General features: G+C 34.1%; 1 protein-coding gene across 1 annotated transcript; it reads right to left on the bottom strand.

Annotated features, from left to right (window-relative positions):
• Positions 1-1,994: 1,994 nt before the first annotated feature.
• On the bottom strand, positions 1,995-12,562 carry LOC148855633 (uncharacterized). Its single transcript, XM_088986448.1, has 3 exons — positions 11,856-12,562; positions 7,749-7,921; positions 1,995-2,222 (listed from the first exon to the last, which is right to left on the bottom strand). The coding sequence occupies exons 1-3, from the start codon at positions 12,522-12,524 to the stop codon at positions 2,144-2,146; spliced, it is 921 nt and encodes a 306-aa protein (XP_088842574.1). The 5' UTR covers positions 12,525-12,562; the 3' UTR covers positions 1,995-2,143.
• Between the last annotated feature and the right edge of the window lie 3,195 nt (positions 12,563-15,757).

Consider the following 15,757-nt stretch of genomic DNA (forward strand, 5'->3'; position numbering starts at 1 on the left):
CTTTTTCCAATATTTTACTATCCACCTACTCAATCTTTTCAAATGGAGCCATAGGCTAAAAAAATCTAACAATATCCCTCTAGCATTCCAAAATGGGCTATTTATTGGAAGAAATAGAAGAATTCTTGTTGAGGCTTGTTTGTAGTTGAGTAACACATTTGGGTTCATTGACTCTGTAGTTCTTTTTAATTTTCTTCCTTCTAATTAGTTTATTTCTATGTCAACTTTCCCATCAAACAAGGAACAAGAGGTCGGGGTATCCTTCTCACCCAACCAAATAAAGAATTCCACATTCAATAAAGTTGATTAAGAATGTGGCATCTTAATGGATTTCCATTTGTAATCAAGTCTCATTGCTTCATTTTGCAAGCATCAAGGATCACTTGATATGCTATAATTATATTAGGAAGTTTGATTTCAGTTTGTCTTCCCAATACTTTTATTCTAGTAAAATAATGAGATAAGATGCAAATTGCAATGCTATAAGAGAAATGATGGAATCGATGGCATATCTCAAAAAACCGATGTCTTAGCAAGATATTCTTAACCATGCAACATCAATCCAAACATAGTTATTTTGTTTTCTTATTACTTTATGAAGTCTAACTATGGTATATAAATGAATATTTATGATACATTAAATTTTAATATCGACCATCTTGTTAAAACATTATATTTTTTATAAGTTGTTAAAGACATTACATGGTTTACTTATCTTTTCACTGATTCAGGTTTTACAAAGTATACTTACAAATCACATTATAAACTTTAACAGCGTATGTGTTTTAAGGGTGTTCAAATTCGGTTGATAAACTGAAAACCGAATAGAACCAAACCAAATAAGATAATTCAGCTCGGTTAATTTGGCTATCAATTCGGTCCAGATTTTATTTTTAAAAATCAGTTTTCAGTTTTGGTTCATTTTGACTGAAATTATCAATCGAAGCAATTAATAATAGTTAATTAAAACCTAGACCGATTATTAATTGTTTATTAGTCATTAATTGTTCAGTAATCATTAATTACTTTTTAAAACGTCCAATTTGCCAATTCCCCATTGTCATAGGGCTTTGGACCTATTTTAACTTTTAATTAATAATAACTAATTAATTAAAAACATTGGGCTTTGGGGTCATTCTAACTTATAATTAATAACAATTAATAATTAATTTACTAATCATCGGGTTTTGGGACCATTTTAACTTTTCATTAATAACACTTATTAAATGCTTCTCATTTATGTGGAACTAGGGTCCAACTGAACCGGATTCAGTTAGGGTCGATTCGGTTCTAAAATATAATTTGGTTCGATTCAGTTAAAGGAAATGATAAAACCGAATAGTCGATTAGGTCCTTAGTTTGAATCGAACCAAACCGGCTGTTTTTATACCCCTAATGTGTTTGGTTCCATGGGCGTTTATAAACGGGGTGTTTCTTAGATAAATGTTTAATTGAAAAACATTACTTTATATGTTTATTGTTTTTGTTGTTTGGTTGGACATTTCATGTAACACCTCATAAAGCTATCTTCCACCTTATCTTACAATGCTCTACATAAACATTTCATTTCAATAAATGGAGCTTTGGAAGAGACAAGAGTTTGAAGTTTCCCCTAGTGTCTCATGCACATAAGTCCAAGTGTTTATGTTTTTTAATGTTTATTTGATAAATGTTGAAACTAAACAGTGCTTTCGTGCACAATAAACGTTAAAGCCTAAGTGATGCTGATGTGGCACTTTTCCAATAAACACCCAGAGAATCAAGCATACCAACATTAAAGACGTTAGACATATGTGACATTTCACTTTATCATTAGTTTGTTTTTTTTTTTTTCACTACTGCACTGTGGTATTTGCCTTTTCTTATTTCAAAACATTAAACTAGATACCTTGAGAGTTTGAACTCCATGCCTAGATGATTTGGATCTAACCCTTGGCATAAAGTAACTTGATGTTTGGAATAGAGAAATCTCTTGATATGTAAAAATTATAAAATTCGTAAAATAAGCTGGTTTATTTCTATTGTGTTAAATAAACTCATTTTACATAAGATATCTACAAATAATACAAAATGAAATGCTTAAAATTTATGGGAAAATGAAAAAAAAAATCTACAACCAATTGGGTTTTGTATAAAAATATTGTTATTGTATGGTGACTTCTCTTTCGTCTTCATTCTTCTCTATATTCCACAAAAAGGAAGCATATGCTGCAACTACATGACTGCATGAAACAAGTACAACTTTTTCAACAAAAATGCTGGAAAATGTGGAGAAAAATCTTGCATAATAAAAGCAAATGTTAAAGTGTATATGTTTAAAGAAGGATATATGTTATAGAAGATTAATCTTCCTTGAATCCATTAGTTTATCTCTAATGCACCGAGGAGTTTGAAATTTACATGCTTTGGTCCATTAGTTTATATGGACCAACGTTATATAGTCCCCGGGGCTCCACACGATGCAAATTAATCTGGAGTGGTACAAATTTTGCAATTAGCTGAGTTTTGAATTCATTTGTTTTTAGCTTATACTTGATCAAAATTTTCACTTATGGTTAGTGCAAATTTTACACCTAAAAATGGTTGCATTTCTTTCATTAACCTCCTACCTTTATTCTATTTCATATAATGTGAGGATCCCATCATTTTGCTTCGTACCTTTCCCCTTCAAAACAAATAACCTTCATCCTTTCATCATTATCTTTCATATAAAGTGAATCAAATCATTTTTCTTATAACTTATAGGGCAATACAAAGCTTGATTTTGAAAACCAGACAGTGGAACAGGAAAACCGGGAATATTCGGTCAGGTAATCTGTTCTGTTTCACCCTAAAACTGTTTTTTGACCAAAAACCGTTGGTTTGGTCAACAATCCACTGACCCAGGTGATCAAACCATTGACCTGGACAATGGTTTGTGTCTATTATTTATTTTTTTAAGTTAAAATGGATCATCCATTCGAACTGAATGGTCGGACCATTCGACCCAAAAATCCGGTCCGATTTTAAAAATCTTGATACAAAGTCAAATATAAAGGATGTGTTTGTTTATAGTGCAAATATTAACCAAATACAAATTTTATACTTGGTTCAACTTTACACTTATTTGTTTATAACTATGATTTGCACTCTTACTTGATTCAAAATACTTTTTGGTTTCATTTTCACTGTGTGGTAGTGCCCATTTTTCTTCCCGAAAACCTGATGCAAAATGTGCACCAGGTTTTTTTGTCTTCAATGTAAATGATGGTATTTACATAAAAAAATTAAACCAAAATTTAAATCTAATGCAAATAAGACAAAGTCAAGTCTAATGCAAATTTAACCAAAATTAAGCTTTATTTGTCTTTAATGTAAATGATGGTATTTGTAACAAAACTCTAATCTCAAGGGCAATTTAATAGAAGGTATGGAGGATCTTGACATTTTAGAGGAAGGTAAATTGATTTGTTAGGGGAGCGATTTGGGTGGTGGTAACAAGAAGTGGGATGATGGACTGAGAAACATTTCTTTATGGCTACTTGGTTGGTTGTTTTGTAGATTTTGTGCCATATATTAGGGAGCTTGAATGTTGGGTGGACAAGGTCTAGAAATTCCACTCAATCTTGACTAACAAGGCTTCTTTGGTTGTCAATTTCTATTCTTCTTTAAATCGAAGGTCTAGATGTTCTACTATCCAACCAAAAGGCTTCAATGGCACAGAGCTAGTTCTTTAGAGATAGGATCCGTGGGTGGGTGACATTCAAGCGTCCAATGAATTCTAAAAATGGTGGGTTATATATAGTTTTTGGCCTTCCACTTCACACATTGATGTTGGTCCAGATTTAATGAATTTGGAGATGATTTAGATAGTTTCATTGCAATAAATGAAGAGAACCATACTTGGTGGTCCTTAGATTCCTTACATATTCTCATATAGGGTAAAAAGTATCCCAGAGATATCCAAATTCATGTAGAGGTTGAGATGAATAAAAATGTCTATTTTGTTTGAGTAGCAATGGAGGGAACTTGTTTAGTTCTTAGTCAGATGAACAAAGTTGTAGTCCAATTTAGTGGGGTCAATGAGTTTAATCGAATTATTGGACCAGGATAGCAATGAACAAGTCAATAGGCTCGACCGGAGGAGAGAGGATGAGATGGGTGATTTGAAGGGGAAAAAAAGAGGAGAGTAGCTTGGATAGGGGCATGCACTGGGAGGATGGAAAGGGGTGAAGTGGCTCATAATAGTTTAGGCAACCTCTAAGGGTTTGTTTGGTTCACAGTTGGAATTATAATCAGAATTGGAATGGTCTATTTCCATGGTCTATTTGGCTCAGACAGGAATAAGAATGAGAATTGGAATCAGCAGGAATGAGATTTCATTTCTAAGGGAGGGGCAAGGAATGGACATTCTCTCAAATGAAGGAATGTCATTCCAGCAAGAATGAGAATGGGATTCAGATTCCACCCAACCAAACAGTTGGATTCGGAATAGCCCATTCCAATTCCGATTCCAGACCCTTATTTCTGTGAACCAAATGGGGCCTAAGGTCTTTTTGGACTATTCATAGAGTACTCAAGGGGCACCCAAAAAGGGGGCAAGGCTGATGTGACTAATGTCTTATCTCCCAGCTAGAGCGGTTGTCTATTTGTTCTCCATGTTTGATATAATACCTTGCAGCCATTTGGTATCAATCATGAATCTTTTATATATATATACTCAAGTGCTATACAATGGGAGTAGCCCATCCCCAATCCATAGCCCCTCAACCCTAGCGTAGGCAAAATTCCATCCCAAATCTCTGTTACTAACAAGAGGCCTTATCAACCAGCTGGTTGGCACCTCGCTATCAATCATGAATCTTAATACTTATTTTGATGAGATGAAAGTTGTTCTGGTTCAAGTATTTACGATTGAAAGTTGCTAAAAAGTATCATATCTGAGTTATTCTCCTATGCATTCATTAGGTAAAGAAAAGGAAAATCAGTTCCAAAAGGAGAAATGATTAATAATATATGTTTGAATGGTAAATCCTTGATAATAATGGTCATTAGGGGATCATGGCCACTTTATATTCACATTTGATGATGTCAAAAGGGAAGAAGAGTGGGTGCATTAGTAGCTTAAAAGAGGAGAAGAGGTATGAAAATGGTTGAAAAGGGGGGAAAAGTAAACTGACATATAATTATGCAATTTAGGGGGAGCATTTGCCAATTGATATTTTATTTAGTGTGATGTGCATATAATTTTTTTATGGAAAACAAATGTAGAATCTTTCATTTAAAAATTTCTCCCAAATTTATAGTGCTTATATTGTTAAAGAAATTGTAAAGGAAGTTAAATGTGTAATCTAAGGTGCTTAATGGTTTCTCCTTGCTATTCCTTATTTTTGCAATGAAATGGTTTGCCATCTTTAAAGGGGGAGATTGTTGGCGGGAAGCCAAATGTATTTGGTGATAGAAAATGCACTAAATTTGGTTCTAGTGGTTGGATCTTGCAACCTCAAATGTGCTTTATCTATTTGAATGATTACAAGTTTACTTTAAAAGGTTGTTATTCAAGTTCAACATTTAGTGGAAAGAAAGAAGAAAGTGTTAGATGGTGTATGCCCTCAGTATCTAGTATATGATGTACAATGTATCTAGTTTATGGTTTGGTTATTTATATCACTCAGGTATGTTTTTGTGAAAAGTCCTTGTTATATATTTTAGGATGTACATTTGAGACATCTTCTTTAATATATAGATCAAATATGTTCTTAGTGAGTGAATAGATATGGGCATTTATTCTGATAAGCAACCTTAGAGACCAATGGCTAGAATACGTTTGGTTCCTAAGCTTTCTTGGACTTAAACAAGTGATTATAATTATAAAAATATATTTTGAAATCCAATAAAAGATATCTTGAACCTTTGGATACGAATTTCCAAGGTTTCTAAGTATTGGGTTGTCTATTAGACAAAATTACTTAGGCTCCATAGAGTAATCAACTACTTACAAATGTACAGTGGATTGGCATTGATAGGTGAGGCAAGCTTAGCCTGATTGTGAGACATAATTGACTACCTCAATAAGCATAGTCAACTAACTATGATAGTGGAAGCATAAAATGCCAAAACGATGTGTTATAGTTGGCTAACTATGACATTCAAGGGATGAGCATGCCCTGTTTGAGAAGATTAGTTGACCAATCAAAATAGCATAGTTAACTAACCCAAATAGACTATATTCAAATGATATTGATCAACTTGTATGGAGGAACTAGTTGACCAGGAGAGAAAAAAAATTACATTGGGTTGATGTTCCAGTTAAACTTAGGGTTGATTTTTGTCAACCAAACTTCACTTTGGGTTGGGCTCTAAATTGTTATTCATCGTTTTGTCTAAAAGCTATATACATATATATATGTATATATATATATGTGTGTGTGTGTGTGTGTGTGTGTGTGTGTGTGTTGTGTGTGTAAATATGTTTTAGATATGTTATATGTATTATTTTATATTTAATCTATATTTTTTATTTCATTTTTTAATTTTTTTTTATTTATAAAATATTAAAATTTTCAATTTGAGGCCAAAAAAGGGATTCTTTTCGTGAAAATAGTAGGACAATGTGCCTATGGCCCCTTGGGACACATAGATCTCGAAAAGTTACCCAAAATAAAACAAAATCACCCTAATCGGACATTGGAGTGCAAAGTTATGGCCTCTGAAAGTTTGTAGGCATTGAGTATGCAACCCGCGACCCGGTCATTGGGTCGAACAGTTCTTGACCAAGTCAATGGTTTTTGACCATCTGGCGGGCCTTGACTGAACTGGACCTAGAATCCTAGTTGGGTGACGGTTTGAACAGTTCGACCAGTTAGGTCAACAACGGGTTGAAAACATTGTTTATTATTGATTTCATGATTTTAAATTTTCAATATATATATTATAATTCATAATAAGCTATAATAATTCGAAGCAACCATTTTTTTTAACTTTTACTGAAAAAGCAATAAAAACACAAAACAAGCAAATACCAAATAAAAAATATAGTTAGTATATGATAATAAAAGTTTAGTTTAGGTGTCTCATTTAAAGATTAAGAAAAATTGAAAGATTTTATGAAATTTTAAGAGGATGAGAGAAAACCCATAATCAACTTCAAGTTGAGTTGGGTTTGGGTTAGAGCTGGGGGAGTTTAGGTTGGGTTAGGATCCAGCTTGGGTTTCAAAACTTTGGGTTGGGCTAGGATCGACTTCAACCCGTCTTATCCCAGACCCAGCTGACTTTACCCTTAATCCATTACTAAGCAGATGGTCAGGACTCGTCAAAATGATGCATGGTACTTTGTAAAACTATTTTTCTTGCACATGATGTGATTTAGGGGGCGTTCTATTTTCAGATTTTGAGAGGGGGGAAAGTTGGTCAATGGGATTTTGGTTCCTACTGACCAAGAATCTCATGTTCTTTTTTTAGATTTATGTGGGGATTAGGGAAAATTTATTTTCTTGGGTATCACTTACCCGGGTAAATAATACTCATCTCCTAAGTGGGTAAATAACTTTCCCACCTAAGGGGAAGTTGCCAACACTTAAATGGGACAAAAATGCCCCTTTTAATAATGATTTTTTATGGCTAATTTACATGAAAAATAAAAGAACATGGGTAAATGCACTTACCTGGATAAATATTTCCTAGGAAAAGCCTACCCAGGTAACTGCATTTACCTGAATAAGCAACTTACCGAAAAACAAACGGGGCGTTAGGGTTACTTAATTTGTTACCTATTCTGAGGGGAGGCCTTTACAGCACGTTCAAAGTAATTGGATGCTCTTTCTTGATCTCCACGTACTTTCCACCTTAATTTGGCATACTCTGATAACACTTCCCCATCATTTGGATTTGCCAAGATTGCCCTTGAGTATAATTTCTCCGCCTTCTCGTAGTCTCCTTTAACCTATCACGTTGGAAAAAGAGATTAAATCAATATTCAAAGATCGGAATAGTAGGCACTATTCAGAAAAAGAAGAGGTTCACAGGTTTAATGTTCAATAGAAGTTTGAGGTAAGGTATTTTTGGGGCCTTAAAATATATAGATCTATAAAAATTATCCAAAATCCAAAGGAAAAAAATACCCAAAATGGACAACCGAGTGCAAAAGTTCCTACAAAAATTTGCACGTAAGGTTGTGTTTCATTGCAGTGCAATGCAAAACTATGGTAATGCAAATGATTTGGGTGCAAGTTTTGATTCATTTTTGTTTCAAATTTCACCTTATTTTGTTTGGTTGCAATAAAAATGAAGTAAAATAAGACCCAAAGTAGAATAAAGTAAAATCCAAAACAAATTTAAACCAAATTTTGTATTATTTTCATTTGCACTCCCATACAGTTGTACTCAGTTTGGAAAGAGTACAAATACAAATATATACAATACAAATACATACAAAATATATATAAGGTTTTGCACAATACATATTTGCATTTGTACTACAAATACAAATATCTATACTACTTTAAAAAGTATGAATGGCCTCAAGAATATTTCTAGAATTTTCTAAGGACAATATTTACCCCTCTATATTTAAAAAAAAAATAATGATAAAAAAATGAGGGCAAATAGGGTAATTGGTTCTTGATATTAAATGACTTGAAAAGAGGTAATTTAAAGATATTCAATGCATTCAATCCTCTCTCATTAAATTCAATATTAAGTTATTAATTTGCATTCATGTTCATTGAATCATATAGTTAAGTCATTTTTATTTCTTCTCATTATTAAGTTCTATTAATTAAATCAATACTTAATAAATTAATAATTCCAATAGCATAAAAACTTATACCTTTAAAATCTACCAAGCAAAAATAGTGTTTTCATCTAAATGGTGGTAAGAAATTAAATCATTTTGGTTCAAATGGGTTAACCCATGCTGCCATGATCAAATAATAAAATTAAAAAATAGATAAAATGAAAAAAAATTGGGAACATTTTTAACATACATATTATACAATAATTAGTATGTTAAATAAGAAGTACTTTTATTAATGATAAAAATGGAATGTAAAACTTAAAACCAATTGGAAATAAAAATATTTTCCTATTCTCTCTCATTAAATCCTATATTTTAAATATATTGTTGTCATCATTAAATTCTTGTAATTAAATCCACAATATTAATTTTAATAGTATAAAAATAAATATTTTGAAAAGTAATTTGAAAACAAAACCATTTGGGGTCAAATGGATTAATAAATAATGCCATAATTAAATAATAAAAAATTAAAATAAATAACTACAAAATATAAGAAGTATTTTTATTAATGATGAAAATGGAAATTCAATTTCAAAATCTACCTAGAAATTAAATGATATCATAGTTAAATAATAAAATTTTTAATAATAGAAATACAAAGAATCACTAAAATAAAAAAAAAAAATAAGAGAAAATTTTGGGTACACATTTAATGTTATATATTTATAAATAAAATAAAATATCGGATACATTTCTAATATTGTACATTCATTATATTGAACAAAAATAAGTTTTATACATAAGAAATAATTTTATCAATGATGGAAATGTAATAAAAAATTTAATGTCAACCTAGAAATCAAACAATTTCTATTTTTAGATGGGGATTAGTGGTTTGAGTAAAATGATATCATAGACAAACAAAAACTAAGTGTGATAAGTAAAAAATATTTTATATAATGTAAATGAAATATATAATTTAAAGGAAAAATTTTAGTCAAAGTCGATTGTACATTTAAAATTAGGTTATAGGTTGGTCAGGAAACCAACCAAACTCAGAAAACCGACTCTACATTTCAAATTATAAAAACCCCCCACCATGTCATCAGAGGCTTATGCGGTTGTTGCCAACTTGGGACTCTTATTCCATGTTGGACACAGTAGAAAACCTATATCGAAAATAGGTTTAGTTTCTCTCCCACTCTCTCTGTCTTTCGATCTCCCTCCCTTCTCTCTCACTCTCATAGTCATCTCTTGATCTCCCTCTTTCTCTGTCTCTCCCACTCTCTGTCTCTCTCTCTCTCTCTCTCTCTCTCTCTCTCTCTCTCTCTCTCTCTCTTGTTCTCCCTCAATCTTTCTCATTCTTCTCCCTCACTCTCCCTCTCAGTCAAAATCTCCTTCTCCCTCAATCTCTATCACTCTCCAATGGATGTAAATTTCATAGCCAAGAGTTTCTTCTGAATTTTATCAAATTTGTATAATAATTTTTGAACCATACCAAGTTGGTCTCATTTTCTTTTATACGATCTGATTAATACCATATAAGTGTGTAAGAAAATAAGAAAATAAAAAAATGAGAGAGGGAGAGGGAGAGAAACTGAGGGAGAACGATAGAAATTAAGGGGGAATGAGAGATCAACAGAGAAAGAGAATGAGAGAGATTGAGGGAGAACGATAGGTAGAGTGAGAGAGATAATGAAAGAAATTGATTTAGAAAATGTAAATACAGAAACCAAAAACCATTTTTATTTATTTTCAAATCACATAGTCGTTGAGCAGATAAAGATGAATGTGAGTGAAAGAGTGTGAGGGATATTAAGAGAGAGAGAGAGAGAGAAAATAAAAACCCTTTTTTTTAATTTTCCAATCACCCAACATTAAAGGGCAATTTCAATGTAAGCTTTTTATTGTGTCCAATATAGATTAAGAGTCCCATGTTAGCAATAGCCACATAACCCTTCGATGACATGGCAAGGGTTTTTATAACTTGAAATGTAGAGCCGTTTGTTAGAGTTTTGTTGGTTTATGGACCAACTTGTAACCAAATTTTAATTGTAGAGTCGGCTCCGACTATAATTTTCCCTAATTTAAAACTAATCCAAAAGCAATGCTATTTCTTATCTACATGGTGGGTCAATGATCCAACTTTCAAAAAAATGCATGATGTCATAATTGAATAATAAATATTTAAGTTTATTTTTAATCATGTTACTTTTTTTAATTTTCAATTTCTATCTTTACTATGATATATCTAAAATTCAAGTAATTAATATGAGAAAAAATTTCTCACGTGCAACACATGTGTTTAATTACTAGTATACAAAATATAAGGTTTTGCACTCTACACATTTGTGTTTGTACTCCTTCCAAACAAGGTTCAAAGTATCGACATAGACTGATACGCTAGTAAGGCATATTGACCTGTATCGGTACTTTATTTAAGTTTTATTTATTTTTTCAAAACCGGTTCAGAGGGATCGATTTAAGGCCCAACCACCCTCTGTACCAGTGTCTGACCCGATACAACCCCTATCAGTAAGCCATCGGCACGATATGTAGTGGCCGATACGTATTGATACTTTGAACATTGCTTCCAAATAGAGCCTAAGGTAAAATAAAATTGATTAAAAAACTAGCCAGTTTTACAAAATGGTGACTAATTCATTGGTTCTCCAGTTAGACTCGGTTAGACTAGCCAATCAGCCAATCTTTTAATGGTTCCAATTTTTGGGTTATGATCAAGGTTCAAAGTATTGGGGCATATTGGCTGATACGTGTCATAATGGTGACCGATACACCCCCTATAGTGGGTGTTTTGGGGTCTGACCTGATTCACGGGGTAGACGGGCCTTAAACCGACCCCTGAACCAGTTTGAAAAAATAAAAAATAAAAAATAAACTAAAAAAAATAAAGGTGCAGCTCGATACAAGCAATATGCCCCAACTTGGGTCACAGTTTAACTGGTCCAACCGGCTGGTCCGGTCCAGTTTTCTTAACATTGGATTAAAAACGTCAACAAAGAATTGCATTAATTTGTGTAATGTTAAAAAAAAAAAAAAAAAAAAAAAAAAAAAAAAAAAAGAAGAAGAAGAAGAAGAAGAAAGAAAGAGAAAGAGTTGCATTTGTTAGACCTCTTACCTTGTTCAAATACGTGGCATAATTTCTCAATATTAGTGGATTGCAGGGATCATCGTGTAGGAGGTTCTGGTAATGCTGTTGTGTCCGTTCATCACTGAACGTGCTTTTCTTAGTCTCCGCTCTATCCGGGTCGACGCCCAGTCCTAGAGCCAGACACAAATATCTTGGTTCCTGACAGAAAAGACTTTCTGAGAGGCCAAATGTTTCATTTTCATCGCTTCTGTTAGCATAATGACTCCCCAACGGAGGGAGACTGAATCCATCTCCGTCGTCGCCAGTGTTGGCAGCCAACTCTTCTTCGTCTTCAATTTCATTCCCATTTCTATCATACAACGAGAATGACGGAATTGGTTCGAGCTTTATCATGGATTTGTATTCGTTATGCCTCGTCGTCGATGTCGGAAAAACCTTGCCGGATTGCAGCGGGGAGTCTGCCCCGTCCCCGGCCGGCCATGTGATTGATGTGGCGTGCAAGTTGCCATCGGAGGTTACGCGACGGATGTGTTTATGTTTTGATTGCCGTGTGACCGGAGATGGGTTGGCCGGTAACGATATTTTCAGGTTGGTTTCTGGAGTGGAGGATATTCTCCAAGAGCTTTTTGAGTTAACTCCTGCGTCTTCTATTATAGAAGACGAGATAGGGGTAGAGGAGCTTCGTAGCAACATCATTTGAAGGATAAAGTTAGATGTTATCTTCTCTCCGATTAGCTTCATATACTTCTTCTATTTTCATATTTTTATAAAAGCTCCTTAATTACCGTGCTTTTTGGTGACATAGGTTGGGTAGATGGGTTTTGGGCCATGAATTTTGGTGACATATGTGGGTTTTGGGCCATGAATCCTGTTTCCTAATTTAATACAAAGGCATTCTCTTCCTGAAATCAAATCCCAAAATCTGGGACCGATGGGGCTATAAATAGCATCATACACCTGGACCGAACACTTACCGGATCGAAAATACAAATAACATGAAAAATATATAAAAGGTTCGAAGTATCGACACTATACGTCTTAATAAGAGGCATATATATACTTAAAATTAATGTATAATTAAAAAAAATTGTATCAATTAAAGTACCAATACACACTTCTACGGATACATTGAGATGTATCAATACTTTGAACCATAGAAGTAAGTATGAAAAATAATGTAAATACTATGTACGCCCCTATATTATGGGGCATGTTTCATTTAGTCTAAATAGAAAATGGAAAAGTACGCAAACAGACCTAATGCAGATTTCTGATTCCCACCGTAAAGGGTTCAAAAATCACACCAGATCCATCCCTGAATTGGTATCAATTCTGAACTGATACCTACCCCAAATGTATTTTGAACCTACAAATTCTGCCAGTCATTCTCCCAAAACATCTCCCGTGCATCACATTTTGTTAACCCACCCAACCCCCCTTTCTCTTACTCACTTGCTTCTTTTTGCTACTCCCTTCTCTCCCTTTCTCTCTCCCGATATGTCATTTTACCCTCCCACTTCTCTACAGGTGAACCCGCAGATCTCCCAGTCCATCATTTGCTCCATTGGCGATTGTTCTCATCATCTGAGAGCTAAGAGGATAGGTCTTCCATCCTCTCTGTATTGCTTCGAGAAGCAATCCTCCCTGCACTGAGTGCTATAGCCGATAGCGTTCCAAACATTGCTATCAGCAACAATCGTCCTTGAACCACAACCACCCATCTTCCAAAATGAACCAGCAGCTGACAAACCCTAGAAGCTCTTGTTGCCTTCACTGAAGATTGATCTCCTCATCTTCAAAGAGTTGATCTCCTTGTCCGACTTTCACACTGTCTTACCCTTTGAAACCACTTTGGCAATGCTGCTGCGGTAACACGGGCAGATTGGGCCAAGCAGGCATGCGATGTGAATCATGCAATGCGTGCAAGTCTGGTGGCCGCAGACTCTGACCTCGATTGTACATACTTTGTCAAAGCATATATAAAACTATTCGGTGTCAATGGCCTGCATGAGATGATTTTTTTTTATGAAGGAATTAGATTGCAATTTGCAAGTGGGTTACTTGGGTTTCAGTTTCTTGATTTCTTCTTTCTCTTTTGACATCTTTGAAATTAAATTTCACAGAAAGGCAAGAGACAAGGGTTTATCTTACCAAACGTTTATCCTATTTACTATTTACCAGAGATCCAACACATAGTTGCTCTGCTCCATGAATCTCCAACTGAGCAATTCTCCTATGGATTTGCTAATTCCTGCCAAGCATGCAGGCGAGGAAGAATGTAAATCATGCATGGCCATATATATAGGCAAGTGATTGATGTTGATGGGTATCAACGTGGGCTCTTATTATGAGACGAAGGGAGCTTCCAAATAGCTGCATGACTGTAGTATGTGAGTTTATCGATATATAAACAAATCCTAAAATTCAAATTGAGTATATGCTCAAATGAAACGATGGATTTGGTTAAGTTGAAGAGTTTCTTTTGAAGAACAGCTATCTCTATATTCCATTAATACACTTTGTCAGTGTTTGATAACATTGAATATGAGAGCTTTGAATATGACAATGTCTCCCCCCTCCTGTCAAAGAGAATGTGGAGAGAGTTGCGGATTCAGCGGTGATGGTTGTAACGGTGGTTCCAATGGTAGTGGGGATTCAGCTACTCGTAGGGGCAGTTTGGTGTTGTGCAGGTATGGTGGGGAGGAAGGAGAATGAGAAGAGAAGAGAGGATATAAAAGATTTGGGATAAACGATGCAAGCTCGTCTAAGTCAAATATGATTATATGATCTAAAGGAACACCTCACAAATGCACGTAGATCCTCTAGAATAAACAAAAGATTTAGAGGAAAAGTACGGATTTGTCCAATGCAAATTTCTGATTTTCAATGAAGAGCTATAAACATTCAAAAGGTCAACAATCCATATTCTATGTATCAACGTCCACCGGTGAATTGGCATCAATTCTGAGTTGGCACTTACTCGGGCATTACTTTGAGCCTATAAATTTTGACCCTGGGCTGAACCATCATTCTCCACAAAGATTACCACTTTCATTATTCTTAAATTGCTTTTGCTTTTATCATTTTTAGTTTCTCTTTTATATTGACCTCCGGTTCCTAATTTTGTTTCGAGGAATAGGTCTCTTGCCCCCCTCTCCTTCCTTATTGCTTTTATCATTTTCTTTTTCTTTAGAAAAGAACTTCCAGAACAGCCTATGCTGTTTGGGAGCTTCCTTTACAAGATACATCACCCGAGTCAGTCATTTGTTTATCTTTTTTCTTTGTTAAAGAATATTAGTTGCAAATACTCTTTTACCCCACACCCATGGCAATGTATCATGAGCAGGAACCTCCCAAACAATATCACAGTTTATCCCAAATTATCATTATGCATGATTTTGCTCGTCTTCTCTACTTTACATTTTAAAATGAAAAAGAGGCAAAATCATCATATTGGATTTAACGACATCATAAAATGAAGGGAGGGAGAAAACCATCTGTAAGTGTAATTTAAGCATTTAAAAATGTTTAATTCATCATGTGATGAAATTTTTCATCCATGTCCCTGATAGAAAGTCCATAAAGGCTTTATTTAATTTGTTTAAATTGTGAAAGTTCAAGGGGAAATTTGGCACAAAATGAAGTTTAGGTAGTTAAGTGCTCATATTATAGGGAGTATACGTGATTATATGATAAATAGCCAAGGCTATCATAGGGGTGGAAAGAATCAGCTTTTCATGAGCTATTCGAACTTGATTCATGATGCTTGTGAGCTTAATCGATATATATATATTATTTTTTATAGGAAATTTGACTTGCAATCAAGCTGGAGTTTAGTCAAACCAAATTCATGAGGTTTATGAACTTTTGAGCTGAACCAAATTCGAGTTCAGGTCTCTAACTCAAATTGAGCTCAAACTCAAACCTGA

Source organism: Nelumbo lutea, chromosome 4, assembly GCF_056320005.1.
Source record: "Nelumbo lutea isolate HS-2025 chromosome 4, American lotus-T2T, whole genome shotgun sequence".
Classification (NCBI taxonomy): Eukaryota; Viridiplantae; Streptophyta; class Magnoliopsida; order Proteales; family Nelumbonaceae; genus Nelumbo; species Nelumbo lutea.

What these genes read in the sequence shown, in the direction of transcription:
- LOC148855633 (XM_088986448.1), bottom strand. Translation starts at nt 12,524, where the DNA reads ATGATGTTGCTACGAAGCTCCTCTACCCCTATCTCGTCTTCTATAATA. An exon ending in ATGCCACGTATTTGAACAAG is followed by an intron (nt 7,922 to 11,855) that starts GTAAGAGGTCTA and finishes CCAACGTGATAG; the next exon opens with GTTAAAGGAGACTACGAGAA. An exon ending in AAGGCCTCCCCTCAGAATAG is followed by an intron (nt 2,223 to 7,748) that starts GTAACAAATTAA and finishes TGTTTCATGCAG; the next exon opens with TCATGTAGTTGCAGCATATG.